Source organism: Pithys albifrons, chromosome 1 (genome assembly GCF_047495875.1).
Source record: "Pithys albifrons albifrons isolate INPA30051 chromosome 1, PitAlb_v1, whole genome shotgun sequence".
Lineage (NCBI taxonomy): Eukaryota > Metazoa > Chordata > Aves > Passeriformes > Thamnophilidae > Pithys > Pithys albifrons.
In genome coordinates, this window is record NC_092458.1 from 69511305 (window position 1) to 69534509 (window position 23205).

The 23205-nt window shown below is 43.9% G+C and overlaps 2 protein-coding genes across 2 annotated transcripts in view; one reads left to right on the forward strand and one right to left on the reverse strand.

The window, feature by feature from the left end:
• Window positions 1-13107, reverse strand: part of IFT88 (intraflagellar transport 88) — a 64303-nt gene extending 51196 nt beyond the window's left edge. Inside the window, exon 1 of the mRNA XM_071554238.1 lies at window positions 12816-13107. The gene's annotated coding sequence lies outside the window, so the exon portion shown is untranslated. The remainder of the gene's footprint in view (window positions 1-12815) is intronic.
• A 175-nt stretch (window positions 13108-13282) lies between these two features.
• The window catches only part of CRYL1 (crystallin lambda 1), a 56220-nt gene continuing 46297 nt past the window's right edge, over window positions 13283-23205 (forward strand). Inside the window, exons 1-2 of the mRNA XM_071554243.1 lie at window positions 13283-13393; window positions 15754-15861. Coding sequence (XP_071410344.1) covers window positions 13362-13393; window positions 15754-15861 — 140 coding nt within the window. The 5' untranslated portion in view covers window positions 13283-13361. The remainder of the gene's footprint in view (window positions 13394-15753; window positions 15862-23205) is intronic.

Sequence of the window (23205 nt, forward strand, 5' to 3'; positions counted from 1 at the left end):
ATCTACCTGTTAGAATGTCTGTCCAGAACTCAACCTCAATCAGGCTGATGGGATGCCACTCTGGAATTCTTGATGCAGCTTACGGGATGTCTAATTCCAATGTTAATCCCGCTGATGGGATATCAGCCCTAAATCCAACACTGATCAAAGCTGATGGCGTATCAGTGTGGAGTTCAATATTCAACCAGCAGTCCTTCTTCCAGTGTCCATCCAGTTGATGGGAGGTTAATCCTACTTTCTGTGTTGATTCCATTGAGCCGCTCTTGCCCATGGGACGTCCACTTGGCCCCCTTGGCATGCCCAGCTATTGGCCCTGGGAAGCCTGAGAACTGGGGGGCCCCTTTCTCCTGCATCCTCGTCATCCTCTTACTGTCCATCCCATCCTTGTTGTGCTCTACTTGTCCATCTCCATAGTCCTGCACACAGAGAGAGAGAGAGTGAGATCCAGGGATCTTATCCCTCCTGGGAGAGCTGCTCTCTGCGAGGGGCTGAGCTCTGCGCTCCTTATATATCTCTGGAGAATAACAACCCCCTTTGCACCAGGTTTCAGGGGAAGAAATCCATGGAGAAACAATCCCTTCCATGTCCCTTTCCCAGATAACACTGTGCCATCCTGAGATAATAAACCCATTCTCGGAACTCAAACACCTGCCATGCACAGGCAGGAGTGGAACAGAGGTACCAGTGGTGTGTCTGCTGAGGCCCAGGGATCCACCAGACCTTCCCCCCATGCTCCAGGGACCCCCAAACCACGCTGCAGGATCCAGTGTCCATCCAGCTGATGGGATGTCGGTTCTTAATCCAAGGTCCATCTAGCTTATAGGATGTCCGTTTCGAATCCAGCTTTGATCCAGCTGATGGCATGTCATTGCTGAGTTCAATGTCCATCCAGCACTTGTTTTTGCAGTGTTGATCCAGCTGATGGGATCTTAATCCTGCTTTCTGTGTTTATCCGGCTCAGACACTCTGCCCGACGGAATTTCCTCTTGTCCACCTGCGCAGCCCCAGCTGATGGCCCTGGGAAACATGAGAATTGGGGTTCCCCTTTCTCTATGTCCATCGCTATTGTTCTCTTACTCTCCATTCCATCCCTCTCATCGTCTTCTTGTCAATCCTATTGCTGTCGTCCTCTTCTTATCCATCTCCGTTGTCCTGAAGAGAGAGAGAAAGAGACAGAGATCAAGTGAATCTCTTCATCCTGGGAGCGCGGCTCTCTGCCATGGGCTGAGCTCTGCGCTCCTTCTCTGTCTCTGGGGAGTAACAACTCCCTTTGCACCAGGTCTCAGGGGAACAAATGCATAGAAAAACAATCCCTTCCATGTCCCTTTCCTATGTGCCCTCCCGAGATAACAAACCCATTTTCACAACTCAAACACCTGCCATGCACAGGCAGGAGCGGAACAGAGGTACCGCTGGTGTCTCTGCTGAGCCCCAGGGACCCACCAGCCCTTTCCCCCACACTCTGGGGACCCCCAAACCATGCTTCAGAATCCAAGGTCCATCCAGATCATAGGATGTTCATTCAAAATCCAGTGTCCATCCAGCTGATGGGATGTCAGTTCTCAATACAATGTCCATTCAGCTGATGGCCTGTCAGTGCAGAGTCCAATGTCCATCCAACACTTGTTTATGCAGTGTTGATCCAGTAGATGGGATGTTAATCCTGCTCTCTGCGTTGATCCCGCTGAGCTGCTCTGCCTGCAGGATTTCCACTTGGCATCCTCTGCATGCCCAGCTGTTGGCCCTGGGAAGCCTGAGAATTGAGGGCCCCCTTTCTCCTTGTGCATCCTCATCATCTTACTGTCCATTTAATCCTTGTTGTCCTCTACTTGTCCATCTCTGTCATCCTGCACAGAGAGGGAGGGAGAGAGAGAGAGAGAGAGAGAGAGAGAGAGAGGAAGATCCAGTGAACTTCTCCCTCCTGGGAGAGCTCCTCTCTGCCATGGGCTGAACTCTGCACTACTTCTATATGTCTCTGGGGAGTAAAAGATCCTTTGCACCAGGTCTCAGGGGAATAAATCCATGGAGAAACAACCCCTTCCATGTCCCTTTTCAGGGTAACACTTTTGTGCCTTCATGAGATAACAAACCCATTTTCACAACTCAAACACCAAGCACGCACGGGCACATCAGCACAGGCGGGAGGGGAACAGAGGTACCGCTGGTGTCTCTGCTGAGCCCCAGGGACCCACCAGCCCTTCCCCCCACATTCTGGGGACCCCCAAACCATGCTGTAGAATCCAAGGTCCATCCAGATCATAGGATGTTCATTCAGAATCCACTGTCCATCCAGCTGATGGGATGTCCATTTTGAATCCAATGTTTATCCAGCTGATGGGATGTCAGTCCTAAATCCAACGTTGCTCCAGATGATGGCAGAGTCCAACGTCCATCCATCAGTCGTGTTTCCAGTGTCCATCCAGCTGATGGAATGTTAATCCTGCTTTCTGTGTTGATCCTTCTGAACCGCTCTGGCCCATGGGATGTCCACTTGGCCCCCTCTGCATGCCGAGCTGTTGGCCCTGGGAAGTCTGAGAATTGGGGGTCCCCTTTACCTTGTCCATCCTCATCATTGTCTTACTCTCAAGCCCATCATCCTTGCTGTCCTCTACTTGTCTATCTCCGTCATCCTGCAGAGAGACAGAGACAAAGATCGAGTGAATCTCTCCCTCCTGGGAGAGCTGCTCTCTGTGAGGGGCTGAGCTTCTGTGCTCCTTCTATACCTCTCGCTCAGGGCAGGGCTCTGACATGTCACAAGCATCTCTAGGCACCACCATGTTCCGCATTCCAAAGGGATCCTAAGGACACCTGTGTCACAAAGGGACACACCTGGCAGAACAGCAGAACTGACTGCACCCGACAGGGAGAGCCCTGACACGTGTGCATTTGTAGCCTCTGCAGTGCCTTGAGCCCTGGCACACACAGTCTGAAAATTTAGTTTCAAAATACTTGGAGGAAGTTCATGCTTAAATTTAGGGGCCATTACAGGTAAAGCTGCTGTTAGAGATTACAGCAGGAGGGTAGAAAGCCCTCCGTCCACCTCCTGGGAGTAACAAACCCCCATTGTGCACCGATCGAGGGCAACAAACCCACACAGAAACAACACCTTCCGTATCCTATCAGGGGTAACCCTCTTTGTGCCCTCCTGTGGTAACAAACCACTTTTCACAACTCAAAATCCTGATGTGCATAAGCGGCCCGGCATAGGCAGGCTTGGGACAGAGGCCCAGCTGGCTCGTCTCCTAAAACCCAGGGAACTTCCCAGACCACGTCCCAACACCCCAGGGACCTCCAAACCCTGTTGTGAAATCCAAGGTCGATCCAGATGATAGGATGTCGGTCCAGAATTAGACCTCAATCCAGCTGATTGGATCTCACTCCAGAATCCAAAGCTGATCCATGTGATGGGACCTCAGCTCTTAATCTTACAGTGATCCTGCTGATGGCATGTGAGTGTGGAGTCCAACATCAATGAAGCAAATCTTTTTCCAGTGTCTATTCATCTCATGGGATGATAATCCTGCTTTCTGCGGGATGTTCACTTGGCCTGCACTGCAGTCCTAAGTGTTGGCTCAGGGTAGGCTTGGAGGTGGGGCTCCCCTTTCTCCTTATTTATCCTCATCACCCTCTTACTGTCCATCCCATCCTTGTCCATCCTCTTCTTGGCCATCTCCGTCGTCCTGTAGAGAGAGAGAGAGGGAGATCAGTGAACTTCTCCCTCCTGGGAGAGCTCCTCTCTGCCATGGGCTGAGCTCTGTGCTCCTTATATATCTCTTGGCAGTAACAGCCCCCTTGTGCCAGGTCTCAGGGGAATAAATCCATGGAGAAACAACCCCTTCTGTGTCCCTTTCCAGGTTAACACTTTTGTGCCCTCCCGAGATAACAAACCCATTTTCACAACTCAAACACCTGCCATGCACAGGCACATCAACAGAGGCAGGAGTGGAACAGAGGTACTGCTGGTGTCTCTGCTGAGCCCCAGGGACCCACCAGCCCTTCCCCTCACACTCTGGGGACTCCCAAACCATGTTGCGGAATCCAAGGCCCACTCAGATCATAGGATGTTAATTCAGAATCCAGTGTTCATTTAGCTGATGGGATGTCCATTCTGAATCCCATGTCCATCCAGCTGATGGGTTCTCTCTTCTGAACCCAACGTTGATCCAGACGAAGCCATATCAGTGCGCAGCCCAAAGTCCATCTGGCAGTCGTTTTTCCAGTGTCCATCCAGTAACGGGATGTTAATCCTGCTTTCTGTGTTGATCCTGCTGAGCCACTCTGGCCCATAGGATGTCTACTTGGCCTCCTCTGCATGCCCATCTGTTGACCCTGGGAAGCCTGAGAATTGAGGGTCGCCTTTACCTTGTCCATCCTCATCATTGTCTTACTCTCAAGCCCCTCCTTGTTGTCCTCTACATGTCCATCTCTGTCATTCTGCAGAGAGACAGAGACAGAGATCGAGTGAATCTCTCCCTCCTGGGAGAGCTGCTCTCTGTGAGGGGCTGAGCTCTGTGCTCCTTCCATACCTCTCGCTCAGGGCATGGCTCTGGCATGTCACAAACATCTCTGGGCACCACCCTGTCACGCATCACAAAGGGTCCCTAAGGGCACTTGTGTCACAAAGGGACACACCTGGCACAACAGCAGAACTGACTGCACCCATCACAGGGAGCGCTGACACTTATGCACTTGTAGCCCCTGCAGTGCCCTGAGCCCTGACACACACAGTCTGCAAATTTAATTTCAAAATACATTGAGAAAGTTCATGCTTAAATTTAGGGGCTATTATGGTTAAAGCTGCAGTTCAAGATTACAGCAGGAGGGGAGAAAGCCCTGTCTCTCCATCCAATCCATTGTGCGCCGATTGAGGGCAACAAACCCACACAGAAAGAACACCTTCCGTGTCCTTTCAGGGATAACCCTCTTTGTGCCCTCCTGTGGTAATAAACCACTTTTCACAACTCAAACTCCTGATGTGTATAAGCGGCCCGGCATAGGCAGGCTTGGGACAGAGGCCCAGCTGGCTCGTCTCCTAAAAACCAGGGAACTTCCCAGACCACGTCCCAACACCCCAGGGACCGCCAAACCCTGTTGTGAAATCCAAGGTCGATCCAGATGATAGGATGTCGGTCCAGAATTAGGCCTCAATCCAGCTGATTGGATCTCACTCCAGAATCCAAAGTTGATCCATGTGATGGGATATCAGCCGCTAATCCTACATTGATCCAGTTGATGACATGTCAGCATGGAGTCCAATGTCAATCCAGGAAATCTTTTTCCAGTGTCTATCCAGCTGATGGGATGTTAATCCTGGTTTCTGCATTGACCCGGCTGTGCTGCTTTGCCTGACGGGATTTCCAGTTGGCCTTCTGCGCAGGCCCAGCTGATGGCCCTGGGGAGCCTGAGACTTGGGGTTCCCTTTCTCCTCCTCCGTATCTGTCATCCTCTTGCTGTCCATCCCATTCCTGTCATCCTCTTCATGTCCATCTCCATTGTCTTGCAGAGAGAGAGAGAGAGAGAGAGAGATCTATGGAACTTCTTTCTGGAAGATCTTGTCCCTGTGACTGGCTGAGTTCTGTCCTGGTTTTATAGCCCTTGGGTAGGGCAGGGCTCTGGCATATCACAAGAGTCTCTGGGCACCACCATGTCCTGCATCACAAAGGGCCCCTTAAGGTCCTTCTGCTACAAAGGGACACACCTGGCACAACAGCAGAACTGACTGCACCCGACAGGGGAAGCCCTGACTTGTGCACTTGTAGCCCCTGCAGTGTACTGAGCCCTGACACACACAGTCTGTAATTTCAACGCAGGGACTGCCAGAATACTTGGAGGAAGTTTATTCCTAAAGTTAGAGTTTATTAGGGGGAAAGCTCCTGTTTCAAGATTGCAGGAGGAGGATATAAAGCCCTGTCTCTCATCCACCCTCTTGGAATCACAACTCCCTTTGTGCCCGTTCATGTCTGCAAGTGTTGAAGGCCAGGATGGACAGGCTTTGAGCAACCTGCTCTAGTGGAAATTGTCCATGCCTATGGTAGGGTGACTGGAACTGCATCATCTGTATGGTCCCTTCCAACTCATACCATTCTGTGATTGTGTGTGTATGGTTGTCTTTATTTCTGAGATGAGAGATTGTGTTCTAAGAAAGAAAAGTCGTGTCAGGTCATAAATGTACAAAGAAAATTTGTTTCCCCTTTCCTTTTCTTGTCTTATGGAAGAGGAACACAAAACAGCTGTGAAGGATCAGACTGCCTACCTTTGCCCAGAGGATAAAGAAAACAAATGGAAACAACATCTATTGTCTGCTAGGCATTGCTTTGCTGTGTGCAAATCAAACTCTGTGGCGGGGTAATATTTACTGACTTTAAAGGGAAAATTATTAGTATAAATTAGTTGATGTTTCCAAAACATTAGAGATCAATTAAAATTCAGAATGGGGGAAAGAATTCTACTCTTCTCTATAGCAGGGAATTTAGGATTACAGGATCATAGAAGGGACCTCAAGACAACCCTCTCATCTTTGTAACTAGTTTAAGTTTCTTTGTGTCTCTTACCAAAAGTAAAGCCAACCTACCATCATTTTATGGTGAAAACTGTCATTTTATGTCATAGATTCCCTTTTAAGAGCAAAGCAGACCTACTTTGGTAAAGTAAATATCTTCTTGCATGTCTATCAAATCTTGCAGTCAAGCATGTGCCCAATACCTGAGAGCATTGGCTTCTTGAGCTCCAAGCTATTGCTGGCATGTGCTCTCCAGAGCACAGCAGGACTCCACGAGCAGGGATGGCTCTCAGGCAGCAGCCAGTACCTCTGGGCACAGACCTCATCACAGTCACCACTCACTCTGAGGGTGTTCAGCCACACTATTTTTTCCAGTCAGCTGAGAATTCTGCTTTTAAAACTGTCTCAATGAAAAAAAAAAAAAAAGATTTTAAGACTTCCCGCATGCCAATCTCAGAAACTAAATAAAAAGTAAAAATCCCTAATGTCTTAGAAAAAGATGACTTCTCCTACGATTTTTACTACTTTCTCTTGGTACTTTGAAACCCATGATGAGCATCTGCTGATTTGCTCACAGCAAATCATTATACTGTGAGGAAAGTTTCACATGCCGAAATGGGAAACAGAATAGAGCAGGGATCTCTGAACAAGCCTATGGTATTTTTGAGAGAGAAAATATTTTATGAGACCAATTTTAACCTACCGTTACTGCCTTATGCTAATGGAATAACAAGGCTGCAAGTACAATATACAGTGCAGAGTCAGTCAGAACACCTTTTTTATGGCCAAGGATTGTGTGAATTATGCAATGTCAGGGCCTTCTACTGCTCACCTTTCAGCCTCAAAGTCCTTTCTGAAGAGATAAAGTGCAGAGGATATGAGTGAAAGGTCTTTCTACTCTGACTCCCATCAAGAGAAACAAAGATAACATAAAGAAGTATTAAGACATTATCACTTCTTGCATTAACCTGTTCACATTCCGTTCATGAACCACTTTCACACAGAAACTTCAGACTTGAGACCTTTGAGCATGAGAATCTTTATCCCTGAAGTTTCTGGAGTGCAAGTATTTTGCAGAATAACAATCTTGATGTGTGAAAATTTTTCAGGTGCATTACTCACCACAGATTATGAACTTCAGGACAAGAACTATATATACATTTATAGCCCCCTTTTCCTGGCTGTGACTACTCATATGTAATTGAGCCTATGATTTTTGGCTCTTTCTCATTGCCCTCAGCTGCATCAATATGTATCAGAGTGGTGGTTAGATTCTGGAGCAAGAGTCCTAGCTCTGCTGTACGGCTTGTCCATATCAGGGACCTGGACATACTGGTGCCCAGCACTATTCTGATGTTTCAGCCCAAGTATCTAGAGGAGTGGAGAGAAGGCACTGTGTTAAGTAGGCAGTGCATCTACTTTGTAAATGAGATGGTGCTGGGGCACCACTGTAATTTGGCCACATTCATGTTGTCAAACTTTCTTACTCTCCAAAATCGGGTGTATACACTCAAACCAGTTATTGGAAGTGGTCTGTAGTCTGCATGGACTCTAATCCAACTGGAAATTATATTAGAGAATGGTAATCAGCCAACACTATAATGGGCTATTTTGACCTCAGACACATGTAACTCCAGCACTCAGTCTAGCCCCTTCCAGTACTGCATGTTGCCTACACTGCTGGAGTGTGCCCCAGGGGCCAGGAGCTTGGGAACACTCCCTGGCACAGATCTTTAGGCCTTGCAGTCCAGTTGTTACTTTGGACATCCTCACAACAACATAAGAGTCTCAACAGACTTTTTTCATGTTTCTAAAAGCTGTGTCAGTCTACGATTATTTTCTCTCTGGTGCTATGAAGTGTAAAAATGTATGAAAATTTATCACAAACCCTCAGGATCCTTTGTGGCAACCCAGGACTTCACTCATGGGCTGCGATTATGACATGATCTCACAAGATGAAGCTACAGGAAGAAACCCTGTAATGAAGTAAGATGATGTAATTGTCTTCACTGGTTTTGGCTAAATCCAAAGGCCAAGCTGGACCATGAAGCTGCCAAAAAGCAGTGTAGGAAGTTTAGTATATAGTCCAAGTAACACTGTAGGCTGTGAATTCCTGATCATTTTAAATTGGATTAAGCCAGCAGAGTCACTAAATGAAGTTGTCCCATTCTTTTCCCACCTTCTGATTTGCATCCCTGCCTCAGATCAGTCTTCTGACTGGCATCAAGTTACATACTTGTGGAGCTGAAGCAAACTGCAGATCTGATGAGGTTTTTCTTCAGATACCTTTCAAGACATCAACTACAAGATCCAGTGACATCAGTGAAAAATTAGGGCAGATTAAGGAGCCCATGAAGCTAACTCTTAAGTAGGAATTTCTTTGCCTTTCAATATATGGTGTATGAGTCTTTTTGCAGAGGTAACATTGCAAATAAGGACTGTTTCAGGACTTACAGACTTGGGTTCAGGGGTTACTGGCCATCATCTCTGCCTGTTATAATTGCTGTTAGTGTGTACTTTGCCCTTGCTCTGCCAGTTGAACTGTTCATCTGATCAGCAACTAATCAGTGCGTTTAGAAAATGGTCTAAATTGAAAAAGTAATTCTCCCATTATAATCTTTAAAAAGCAATTTTCTAGCATTGAATTCTGGGCTGACTAGGTCTTCTGGATTTTCTGCTGTCATGCAGAGACTTCAGGTAGTTTGACTGCCACAGACAGTGAAGCTGCATTTAACTACTCCTCAGAGAACTAATGCATCTTGTCAGCATACCTCTAAAAATTACTGAGGGGCAAAAAAATACAAAACTCATTTAAAATTAAAGCCCTTATAATACTTAACCTTTCAAAATATTTTTAAGTTGAAAATTTAAGGGTCAAATGGTAATTGAACTTTATTGTAACTAAATTTATTTTAAGACCATTAAAAAATTAAAGCCTCAGATCATGATCTTCTTACACTTGAAAATTCATCATTCAACCGGTTAGTATTTTTCTGACTGGTCTATGTTACTACCTTAATACTCTGAGCTTTTTTATCTCATCAATAGATAGATATTGCATGTTACTTTCCTCTGAACAGTATTGGTGTTAGAATCTTTATTTATTACCTCACTTATTTCTGTGCTGATAAAAATACACCTCTATAGCACTTTTTAACATAAATTTCTTTTAGTTAATATTTCCTAACAGAAACAGTAAGTTAAAGGAGTGTTTTGTCTCTTGAAGGAGATTTAAAAGTTTATTTTATATTTGCGATCTCTGAGTTTGTGTGCATAAAATATATAAATTATGTTAAAATAATTAAAGTTAGAAAATGACGTGTCTCATAGTTATATTGAAAGCTTTTAAAGCAGCCACTTCACAACAATTCTAAAGACAAAAGACATTCAGTATGATTTTGTCCTAAGCACCAATTTACAATATAGTCTGTATTTAGTAAAGCAAGTAAATAAATCGATTTATGTACAATTTGAAAACAAACTGGATCGAAGAACCTCATTACAAATAAAACATATGTTATGAGTAAGGTATGTAGAATCATAGAATATCCTGAGTTGAAAAAGACCCACGAGGATCATTGCAGTCCAGTTCCTGGCCCTGGCACAGGACCACACCATGTACCTTTGTATGTCCCACCACATGTTGTAGTTTGGATTTGAAATGCATTTGTAACAGGAAAATTATCTTGTTAACAGGTATTTCTTCTACTAGAGGATTTAATTCCATTTAGTTTTGCCGAATCATGTTTTTGTAATACCTATTTTACTACTAATCATATTCCAATTCCTGCAGATTGCTTCATTAAGAATCAACATTTTAGCAATATTGGTAGTATTTGCATCAGGCCATTTGCACTGTGAAAGACCACCTAAATTAACTACTAACAATATTCAAATTATGGTTTCATTGTAGCAAAATTTCAGTAAAATCAGTAGTTATAACTACAATATGCAAACTATTAATTAGAATTCTACAGAATAGCAATGAAGTTACTAATTAAAGATATCACTTTAAGGCATTGTGTTTTCTGGACCATTAGGATCATGGCAGCAATGTGCCATAGTCCATTACAAAATTAATATACTTTCTGGTTGCTCTGGTGAGCAAGTAATGTATTAAACTGATCTAATACTTAACAAATGTGAACTATGCCTCTGTTTTCTCATTCAATGCCAAAGCTCAGGCTAGGACCCTCTTTATTTGAAAAGCATGCAATTTCTTTATTTTCTCCAAGGGGGAATTCACATCTCTTTCATATTCTGCCTCCCTCTGGCTCACAGTTAACCTGAGTTATTTCCCCTTGGTTATTACATGACCCTTTTATACCATCCTTCTTCTTCCTTGCAGTAAACCCACCTGTCCTTGGCCAGTAGCAGATTTCAGTTCTGCACATGGTGCAGCAGAGGACCCTGCTGCATAGCTAGAGACTAAAATCAACTGTGCAGCTCCCAACACAAGTCAAATCTGCTCCTCCTGCTGTTTGGCTTAGCAGAAAGAATATATATGCTGGTGGGTTCATATTTGCTCCACTTGGGCCTCTCCTGCTGCCAGCACAAGCCCTACTTTTCATTCCCTAATGGAGCCCAGGTCCTTTCACCATACTATTGGTTGGTTGTAGGTTTTTCATGTTTCTGGGCTTATGGAACCTCCTGTGAATTGCAGAAGAGAGAGGAGAAACCCTGGCACTTACAAGTAGTAGGCCTAAAACTCTTATGCTATTACAGAAAAATGAAGCTTGTACTTTGTTTTGAAACATATTTTCTTCCCTCGACTTACACTTCTGATACTTTAATTATTTATATTTTCCTTTCTTCTTGCAAACTTCTCTCTCCTCTTTAGATCTATTCAGTTTGAACTTACCAGTGTGTTTGGTCACTGTAAACCATGGGGAATGTGGTTGCTGTCCTGTCATACCCTAATTATGAGTAAATAATGTAGAGCTATGTGGCTTTATCACTAATATATGAATAACAGAAATAATAATATAGTTGAGATTTCATTGCCACAGAGTTTTGTGAACATAACGGCCATGTAATTGCTTTTACCATGACTGTCATTAGCTCTCATACCTCTGTAGTAACACTCCCGAACAGTTTAACTGAGCTTTTAATTCTGTTTTGGCTACACCATGGTCTTTGCATTTAGAACATATGCCAAGTCAAGCCATTTTGAATTAGCCTTCAAAGCAGTAAAATTGGTACTTGCTAAAATCATAAAACTGCTTTCTCCACCAGCCTACACAAACCCTGAGCAGCAGAACTGGCACAGCATCCTCCACTCTTCTGTCCCATTGCCTTAAATCTTCCCATGACTTAATTACATTCACTCCACTCATGTTCCCAGTTACTGGCACATTTCAGGTTATGTGGGTGGTATTATTAAGGTCAGGAAGTCAAGGAGAGGGTTTGGTTTTCTACTTGCTATCTCTTGAGTAGTATTGATGAAGGCGTTAGGAATTTATACTTTTGAGATCTCATCAACTCCTTGTTGACTGTGGCTGGAATTAGCAAGTGCCAGCAAGGGGGACAGATGAACCAAATGATTATGTAGGCCTTTTTTTTTTTTCTTTGAAGAAATGATAGCTGAACAAAGGTTCACTGAACTTCATCAGTAACCATCAAACCTTTATTCCGGGAGCAAATGTATTAAGTTTCAGCTGAATTTTTTTTTTCAGAAAGCCAGAAATACAGGAGAACTTACAAGGATTTCTCAGCTATACGAAGAGTACAGTAATATAATTTTTGACAATAAATAAGCATTTGAATGCTAATTTTTTTTTCTTTTTGGGAACATCTAGCATGATTACAGAGCAATATGCAGATCAGTAAGAACTGCATCAAATTGGAACAAGTGAGTAATGTAGCACACCAACAGGAACAGTGCATGTTACAGCACAGCCTGAAGTGTTGGCATTAGAATGTCACATTTTGGCACAACTTTTAAAAGATTTTGTATAAAAACCAAGGACAGCAAAATACCAAATTAATTCAGAATTCGAGGATAAAGCACTTTTAAGAATAATAAGGCCTTCCTTAATGTGAAAAAACGATTCCGTGGTGTAAAGAAGAGCACTCTGGACTCTGAATCCCAAGGACCTGAGTTCCAGTCTCAGCGGGACCGTCCCCTGGCAGTTCGATGCCTCCCTGCCATCCCATCCCGTCACATCTCCGATGCTCAGCAGGGTCAGCCCCGGTTAGTACCAGGTGCTGTGACAGTCCTGAGGACTTCCCAGTCACTGCCCAAGCTCGCTCGGCCGTGGCAGATGGACCTCAGGACTGAAACGGTGGGGCCAGTTCTGCGCACGCTGTGCCTCACCTGAAAAATCCACTGCGCAGGCTGGAAGGGCACACCCATGTGGGGAGAGCCCTGCCCAAATCTGTTGGCACGAAGTCCGCCCATACATACAATGTGAAGAAGCACGGAATGGCTTTCAAATTAGAACATTGCTTTGACGTTCATTTGTACCCTTCTCAAAAGCAATGGAGTTCGATGCATTCCAGTGCTATCGCCGGCCTCTGTAGTAGGAGGTGGAGGGTGAGCTGCCCTCGGCTCAGGCCAGAGCGAGCGGTGCGAGACACAGCGGGGACACCGCACCGAGAGCGACCCGGGGGCGGGACCCGAGATCCGGAGGCGGGAACTGGAGGCTGGAGGCGCGTCCGCAGGAGCAGCCGCGGCCCGGCCGGGGGCGCGCCCGGCCCGGCTCGCCCCGCCCCTGGGCGTGGCCGAGGGGCGCGGGCCAATGGGCGGCCGCGACATGGCGCGCGCGGCGGGCGGGGGCGCGCGGGGCAGCGCGGGGGTGTTCCCGGAGCGCGGTACCCGCAGATCGTCCCGTAGCACGGCCCGCACCGCCCGGACGCAGCCATGGAGCCCTCGCAGGTTGCCATCATCGGCAGGTAACCCCTCTTCTCTCCTGTGGGCGGGGGCAGCGCCCGCCGGCTCTGGGGACGGATCACCGCGGCGTGCGGAGGGGCTGGGACGCTGTCCCGGCACAGCTCGGCCTGCGGGGAGATGGGTTTGGGGACTCAGCGGCGGGTACGGCCCTGGCTCGGCTGCTCCGCTGCTGCAGGCGTCGGTTGTATCGGCGAGGTGATGGCTCGGGGTGGTCGGTGGGTTTTGGCCAGCTGCGGGGTCGTGCTGCTGCTGCATCTCGGGAACCAGGCGGGGAAACACCTGTTTGGCTGCTTGGAGTACCTTTGCTTCACTCCCTGACAGCTCTGTGCTGCTTTAAAACAAACAGCAAACAAACATGCACAGCATGTCTACCGAAGTAAGTCACCCTTTAGGTGTTAAAGACTGTTCTCCTTTTCATTGCAATGCCTTAGTGCAAGAGGAGTGGAGAAATCCAAGCACAGCTTTAACGTCCTGTTTGCCAGCTCTGTCAAGAAACTCCTAGGCTGTGCTTACATGCTCCTGAAGTAATATTTTAATAACACAAAACACAGCACTGTTTCTGGCTTGTTTGGGAATGCGTTATTTCATCCTCTCATTGAGCTGAACCTGAAGCTCTTTACTTGAACAATGATGTGGATCTGAGGGGAAACGTGCCAGACAGAAGCAGTCCCCTACACACCACTGTACCTTGGTGTACAAGTGTGGACTGCAGCAAACTTCACAAGCAGGACCACTTGAAGCCTCAGGATGTGAGTCTCCATGCTGTTTTGTGACACTGACAAAAGTAGCTCTTATTGTTGGCATTTGGGAACCTTTTATTTCTCATAAGTGTATGTGGAGGGTTGGGAGAGCTGGGCTTTTGCTCCCTGTGGCTGCTGTGGCACTATTGCACTGAAGGCAGAAAACCTGTTCCTGGTAGCACCCACAGAAGCTGTGTGAGGAGATCTGGTCCCTACGACCTCATCTGGCACTGGACCCAAAATGACAGTGCTTAAAGTGTCAAAAAAGCACTGCCTTGGGGTCAAATATGCTATCATGAAGTTGTAATGATGATGTGGTGTACAGTGATGTGACAGTGCAGGGCTGATACCTACCGTCAACTTACCTGGCGTTCTCTGTAGTTCTAATGAAAAACCCCACCTAAAAACCTGTATTCTGAAGCAAAATAAACTGTTGGTCATCAAACACTGTTTTAAAGAAACTTAATTTAACAGTGCAGTTTAGAGAAATAATGCAAGTTTATAAAGATCCTGGCAGCCAGATATGCTTGTTTAAGGTTTAAGTGATCCAAATGCTTTCACTGTACAAATTCTTGCTTGCCAGGAGGCTACAGTAACTAACAAACCTTGACCATACCTTACCTGTACCTTAAGTTTGTTCTGTAGCTTGCCTGAGAACTAGTGAAGTCTGGGCTTACTCCTGTGAAGTTGTGTGGTTTTACTTCTAAATAGTAGGTTTTGAGTGAGATGTTACTGTCTATTTAACAGCACTCAGTGCAAGGCTTCACTTTTTCTTTTGGTCCCAATTATTTCCACTGATTCCTGCTATTTCCTGATGCTTCCTGTTTTGGTCCTTTTTAAAAATATATACTTAAACCAAAGGCTGAACATGTTCCTGTTTTCTCTTCCTTCTTTTCTCATCTGTTCCACTGGTTTATCTCTGACTTTTGCTCCCCTTTTAATCTTTTATTGATGCCCAAGTGGCCTTGCATTTTCCAGTTGCCAGAGATCACTAAAGTTTAATGCTGCAAATACAGTGGTCTTGGGAATGACAGGAAATGCATGTAATTACCAAAAGCCCACTGTAATAAATCATGGGTATGGAGTTCTGCTCTTGTCTCTATTATGGAATTTTTTCAAATTTTTTTTTGGAATCTCAGTTTACTTATGCTTGTGACACGATGCCTCGAGGCTGATGCCTGTTATACGTCTAAGTTACAACCTGCATTGCTTCAAGAGACATGATAAAACTGTCAGTTACTGCAAGTTTCCTCTATCTATTGCTGAGTAGTGTGATTTCACCAAAAGATGTAGGCAGACTGTTCCTGTGTGTATCCAGCATGGTAAACTGATTCATCTAAAAATAAAGGTAGTGCTAGAGGTGGCTAGATGGAAAAGTAGTATCAAACCCATGATTAGTTGATAGGTTTTTCCCTTTTGATGTGCTTATGGTACTTTGTGAATTGCTGAGGGCCTGTGACTTCAGTAGCTTTTAAAGACACTTGTTTGTTATCAACATCAACTGATCTTTTAATCAAATATTGAAGAGTCAAAGCTCTTTTTTCCTTTTTACAATGCTTGCAAGATGTATTTCCCCGAAATAAATGCTGGTGTATGAATTGTCTGATATGTATTTTTTTCAGCGGACTCATTGGTCGCAGCTGGGCCATGGTGTTTGCTGCTGGAGGCTTCAAAGTGAAACTTTATGATATTGCACAACAGCAGCTAACAAGTGGACTGGAAAACATTCGGTAGGTCACCTGACTTGAAATGACTGGGGTTGTAATGAAATTGTGGAATTTTTGTAATTATGAATGAATAGCCATGTCTTATGGAAGCACAGATTTCAAGCTTTGAGTAAGGCTTTAACTTAGGAGTACAGGTCCTGTTAAGATCAGAAGAACTGTGCCCCCAAGTGTCACTGAAAATTCTGAAGAGAAATTTACTTTTTAAGTAATGATTCAAGAGCTTAAGTTTGAATCCAAATATTTAAAATCATGTTTACCACCATTAGGTTATCCATAGGCTAAGTTGAAAGCCTATGAATATAGGCAATTTTCCATAGAAAGACTCTTTCAAAGTGGAAGTTGGTTAAAATGGATGCTGAGGAGCCCTGTTACAATTCTTAGTATTTTATAACTAGAGTTTTTAAACTCTTGAACTAATATTTTTTGAATCTTAGAAGAACATGTTGCTAGTTTCACTAGGAATGCAGCTTCTGATCAAGTAGAGTTGAAGCTGGGAATCATCTTTAGAGGGAGACCAAATTTGAGGTTGTGAACAAGAGATCCCTCACACTGGTTCAGGTGACAGTCCTCCAACCCTTTTCTCTTACCCTGTGGCACTGTGGCTAAAGGCCCATGCCTTTCATACTACAAGAGCTACCAAGTTCAAGTCTTGCCTGTCTGCTCCCTGCCCCCAACCTTCAGTGCCTAGAAGTTAATTATGTATTCAGTAACTCTTAACTAGATTTCTTCTAATTATTTCTTTAACCTTCCCTTGAACCCATGTAAATCCTTCTGTGGCCTCCTTAGCAAAGGACTTTGTGTTCTGCAGATTTCGCTGCGTGAAGAGCTATTCCCTTTTGTTTGTTTTGAACCGAACTCCTCAGTTGCTTTGATTGACCCTTAGTTCTTATGTTAGAAGGCCCAGTGTGGTTGGTCCTATGTACCCTCTTCTTGCTGGTCCTGGAAATACAGCTTTCATATGCATGTGAGAGAGGGAGAGAGTACATTTATAGAGTGGTTCTTTGCACAACCTTATGTTGCTGTGTCGGCATTTAATGCTGAAGTTCATATTGTTTCACAATCAGCATTAACCTAAAGGCATCAACTCTCTCTTCACGATGCCCTGGAGTGATGTGTCAGCTGGTGTGGGGTGTAAGGTGAACCTAAAAAAACGATTATGGTGTGTTGCATCCTCATTTCTGTAACAAGGCTTGAGGCAACCAGGAGTGCCTTCAAGAGCCCCTTGTAGGTCAGTTCTTTTGTTGGAGTTCAGAAATTAAGCAGTATGTGATACCTCATGTGTTGTGCTAAAAAAGGCTTGGTAACAAAAGAAGAGGAAAATCTATGGTTTGGGGTTTTTTTCCCCTTTCCAGGTAGGTGTTAGTAGGACTAAACATCTCTGTTGCATCCCCAGATGACAGACACTTTTGGGGGTTTTTTTCACAATTGCTGTCATAGTGATAGCCATGATAAGATTCTGGATTATTATAGAGGTGGCAGTTTTATAGTCTATGTTACTAAAGACAGTATTTCCCCCTAATTTTTTCTTTCTAGTAACAAATCACAGAATGAGGATTTTAGCCTTCCAAGGTCTTCAGCTTGAAAAAGTGAAGCATAAAATGTCATGCATATTAGGATAGAGTGCTATTTGAGTGGGTCTTTCGAATATCTCCAGGGAAGGAGATACTACAGTCTTTCTGGACAACCTGTTCCAGTGCTCAGTCACCCTCACAGTGAAGAAGTGCTCCCTTGTGTTCAGGTGGAACTTCCTGTATTCCAGTTTCTGCCCTTTGCCTCTCATGCTACTGCTTGGCAGCACTGAGCAGAGCCTGCCTCCACACTCTCGTCGTCCTCCTTTCAGATACTTATATACATGGTTTAGGACCCCTCTGTTGCCTCTTCTCAAGACTGAACAGGCCAAATTCCCAGTATTTGCTGTAAGAGATGCTCCAGTCCCTTAATCACCTTTGTCACCCTCCACTGGATCTGCTGCAGGAGCTCCATGTCTGCCGGGCACACTGCTTGGCTCATCAACAGCTTGTTGTCCGCCAGGACTCTCAGGTTCTTCTCCACAGAGTTGCTTTCCAGCAGGTCAGTCCCCAGCCTGTCCTGGTACATGGGGCTATTCCTCCCCAGGTGCAGGACCCCACATTTTTCTTTGTTGAACTTCCACTCTGCCCCTTTCTTCAGCCTATTGAGGTCCTTCTGAAGAGCTGCACAGAACTCTGGAGTACTGGCCACTCCTCCCAGTTTCATGTCATCAGTCAACTCTCTGTGGAGGCACCTGCCTCTTCATCCAATTCATTGATAAGTTCAAGGCAAGTTCACTTGAGTTCAGGGCAGGTTTTGCCTTTTACGTAAGGTGCTCTTAACTCAATTTATAATTAACTTGTGTATCTTGGCTGTTGTAACATTCTAGTTAAAACTCCTAGGTTCAGGACAACATAGTTTTTGTAACAAAAATACAAGTTATGCAGTTTCTTCAACTACTATTTTAATGATTACGTCTATCAAAATAGTCAGTGCAAATAATATTTGCACTGATAATAATAATAATGCATGGATAATAATATCTTCATAATATTTGCACTGATTTCATAGCACACAACCTGCTGAATCACACTCAGTTACTGCTGTGATACTTTTGGAAAAGCTGGAGCTTGAGCAGGTAAGGAGGGCTCACAGGAGAAGACAAAGCCAGATGGTGACTATTTCTCTGGACTTGCTGTGATATGCTTTCCTTTTTCCCTCCAAATTTTATGTCATTGCCATTTAGTACATTGACTTGTCACTCATAGCCTTTTATATAAATTCAGAACATCTCAGAGTTCCTTAACTTAATGATGTAGATGGGCAGCAGGGGTATATAATCCTGCAAGAGGATTGGAATGAGTCTAGGATGGACATACAATGATCATGAGAGCCTGACTGTATCTCTATGGAGAATCTGAGATGTAAATTTATTCAAAACACTTGGTTATGGGTAAAAGATAAGATTAAAGCATGGATTTGAATCTATTGAAACAAGTGCAAATACTTGTCAGGTTGCCACAGTATCACTCAATGAACTACAGAAAGGAAAGGAGGGTGTGTTTCCTAAGACCTAATGTGGTGTGATAGATTTAGTAACCTATTCCTGAAAGTAATCCTGAAACATAGGATGCAGAAATGCTTTTAGTTCATGCCCCTGGCTCCCAAATTACTTTTTCAAGTGGTTAACTGTGCTTATGTTCACAACATAATTAAACTGTTGATAAAGATTGGTTAATTACAGTGGAAATGCTGTATTTGTAATTGATTGATGTTTCATTGTATGTGCAAACACTGTTCTGTATGGAAGACTATTGCAAGGGAAAAAGTTTAGTTGACTCTGAAGAGGAAACTGAAACTTGGATATTTACACATGTGTTCTGTGATTTCTTTCTAGAAGTAGGTGCTGGTTAAATATGGTATTTATTTAGATACAAAACTGTGTCTCCTCCAGGACACATGAGAAGGGAACTGTTTGGTTTTTATATACTAGAAATAGTTGTATACACAAAGTTGTATACAACATCTAGCTTTTTGTAAAGGATCTCAGAGTGTAGACTATGCTAAAACACAAAAAACAAATTTATTTTTATTATTTTTAGAACTACACCATTATACTCAGCTATGCTAAACAGTAGATTTATACTAGAAACTCTGTTCTTTTTGATCCTTCCTTCCTTCTCTTATCACAAGTAGAAAAATTTTCTGTGACAGGTTGAAGTTGACTTTGTGAGGTGGTAGTTAGGTACTAGTAATATGGGCACATAAAATTATTATTGCTGCTTTTATTACATAGACACAAGTGAAATGCAATCTATCAAAGTAAGGAAATACTGGAAGGGAAGCAACTTCGAGCCTCTCTTTATTAAGTAACAGGGACCCTCTCCTTTAAACTAATTTAAATGTCATTAATTTAAAAAATAATTAGAGAGTTTTGTTAGTCCAGAATTGACTTCTACAGAACTCAGAACTCTGCCTTCTGAATAGTAACATATGGTGCCAAATCTAAATGGAAACGTGAGACTGTTCAGTGAGAAATACTTGCATGCTGGCTTTAGCTGATCTTTGGTTGCTGTTCTGCATGATTCAAAGACATTAGGCCTGTAACAAGTTGGAGCCAAGCAGTCTTGAGATCAGAATATCATATTTGCTCTCTTCATTAAGTATTAATTTGACCATAAATTTTATTGGACTTGATACATAGTGAAGTGCAGTATTGCAGTAAGCAACCTCTACTTCTCTGTGCTATAGGAGCACAATTACTATGGAAAATGAACTAGATGCAAGAACTAGAAAAAAGTAGCATCCTCTACTCCACATAAAACCAAGGCTAACCAAATCTGGTGTTAGCAATATTTCTGCTGCAAGTGCAAGCTGAACTTGAGACTTCCCAAGGCCCCTTTCAGCCAGTGTGTCTGAGACTGTGGGAGACACAAGTTTTAGGCTGCGTCTGCATAGTCAGAAGCAGGGATATGAACTGTGGGTCTCTATTTTAGGTAGGCCTACTTGGTTATTTGTGAGAATTTACATCTTGAAGCTAAACTTAAAATAGTTAAGAACTACAGAAAATACCTACTAGCAGGAAAGTTTCCCAGCATAAACTTGTCAGTTCTGATGCCAAGATGCCAAAAGGGTGGGAAACCTAATGTCTGAGCTTACTTAGGTCACTAGATTTGGAGACAGCATTGGGGTTGACTTGTAATGAGTTCCATGCTCTGCTCAGACATTCCAGTATTGATGACACTGTGTTTACCATGGAAAAAACATGGTAATCATGATTGCTTTTCCTGTTACCAAGTCTTTGCTCTCATTGCAGCATCCAGTTTGTGAAATACCAGTGTAGACATCCTGAGAGTGCTGTGGCTAGAAAACAGTCTGTGTGTTTGATAACTTTAGGAGATCTCAGAACTCTGGGTTTTTTACATCACCACACTCTTAGGCTGTATCCCAGCTCCTCTATAGTTCTTTGCTTTGTGCCTCTGTGTCAAAGGCGGGTGTGCATCTATCCCTCTTTAGTATACTGCCATTGCTATAGATGAAGTGCATTTGACAGCTCTGGATCTGTCCTGTCTGGACACAAACATACATACTTTAGTGGTCCAGTTTTTCTACTGTTTCAGGAAGACTTCCTGTGTGATAGCTCTTCCATGGTGATGTGTTGTGTCCTTGCCTTTAATCTGGGAAAAGCAGAAAGAGGGAAAGTGGTCACTGGCACTTCCAGATGGCCAATTGCTACTGAGTATTGGCAGCTTACTATTTGGCTATTTATGTGTGCACAGTGAACTAGTCCCAGTGTCAGGGGCTCTCAGTTAACCTACTTGTTCTGTTATGTCTCAGGCTAGATATATGGAATCATAGAACCAGTTGGGTTGGAAGAGACCTCTGAAATCATCAAGTCCAACCCTTAATCCAACCCCACTTTGATTACTAGATCATGGCACTCAGTGCCACGTCCAGTCTCTCCTTAAAAACCTTCAGGGTCGGAGAATCCACCACCTCCCTGGGCAGGCCATTCCAATGCCTGACCATTCTCTCTGTAAAGAACTTCTTCCTGATATCCAACCTAAACCTCCCCTGGCAGAGCTTAAGCCTGTGCCCTCTTCTCCTACTATTGGTTGCCTGAGAGAAGAAACCAGTCCCCACCTGGCTACAACATCCTTTCAGGTAGTTGTAGAGAGTAATAAGTCTCTCCTGAGCATTCTCTTCTCCAGACTAAACAACCCCAGTTCCCTCAGCCTCTCCCCACAGGACTTGTCCCTTCACCAGCCTTGTTGCTCTTCTCTGGACTCGCTCTAGTACCACAATATCTTTCTTGAACTGAGGGACCCAGAACTGCTGGTGCGTTGATTTGTTGTTTCGGGTATCAAACAGCACTAGATGGTAGCGCTTTGACTGGTTAATGGTTCTAGTCTTTGGGCAACAGTGACTGGCTGGACTTGTGAAGAATACTATTGGTGTTCTCTTCCTTCCTTGCTCATGTGGGCAATATATTGTGATTAAATGGTCTTTAATCTTGCAAGTACTTGCTTGTTGCAGCGGTGTGTGCTGAATAGCACGACAGCCCAATAGTAGCTGTGCATAAAGGTGAGGCAGGTGAGGTGAGAACAAGATGAGTTAAGTGTTTGCATTGCTTGCAGGGTCCTTCTGTAAAGACTTTTAGAGTTGTAACCAGGAGCATTCCAGGCATTTTATGTGTTCAGGAGTTTTCCTATAGATTGGCTGCCTTACCCTGAAGTAAATACTGGCCTAGTTCCCAGAATAGTGTTGACATGTGCAGGCAGATAGAACAGTAAAACTCTGGAGGTAAATAAAGTGTGGGCTCTAAAAGGAAGTAGTGTTTTCTTATGGTTGTGAATTCTTCAAAGATATTACGGGTATTGAGTCAAACTCTCCAAACTGTGTGCACAATACAGCTGCAGACTGAAGTGCTGTGCTGTGTGCTAAGGACATGGCTGCAATGACCTCAGTCTGTGCTCATCCTAGGGATGATCCCCTAAAAGTTTAGGCTGCCGTGAATAAAAAATCATCCCCCACTAGAGGTCAGTGGTGCACTGTTGTATGTACAAGCTGGTCTGGTTTGTGCCTTAAATCTATGTTAAGTATCAAGGAACACTCGCTTCCTTTGCCCACACTTTTGTGGCAGTCTAATAGCCCAGGGGAATATATAGTTTAGCATTTGGAAGACTTGAAATTAATTTGTGGAACAAACCAACCAAAATGTCAATAAATATATTGGTAAAAGGTCCAAAGAAGAACATTTCCTGGGAGGGGAGACCAAAACTAAAGTAAAGCACATATTCCCTATGGCTATGCTAATTTAAACAAATTGCTAACATGAAGATTGATGATATTGACAGAAAGATTTTTGTTCAAGAGGAAACAAAAAAAATCCAGCCCTAAGTTGCAAAGGATAGAGATGGTAGTTTTGCAGGTTAGCTAAGAATTGTTGGTCTCAGTTCAAAGTGTAGTCTGTAATGGCTTATGACAGAAGCAGAAATGACAGGATGGTTATTACTGGCAAAGAAGGAAAGATATGGAACAGGAGACAGGTTCTACAAAGTTCTGTAAGAGCTTGAGGATGAAAAATAAGAGCTCAATCTCTGTCTGTGACTCTTGCTGTTTTGAATCTCTCAGTTACCAGTCATGGATGGTTGTTTTGGAGGATCAGGGAGACAAGTGTAGTATTGCTGAGATGCTGAACAAGAACTTTACTCTCTTTTCAAAGAAGGAAATAATTCTGTTGTGGTCTCTTCAAACTTAAATTTGTTTGCATGGGTTCTTTTGGGGGTTGTTTTGGGGTTTTTTTTAATACGTGTGGTCTGTGAACAAGAGTATGCT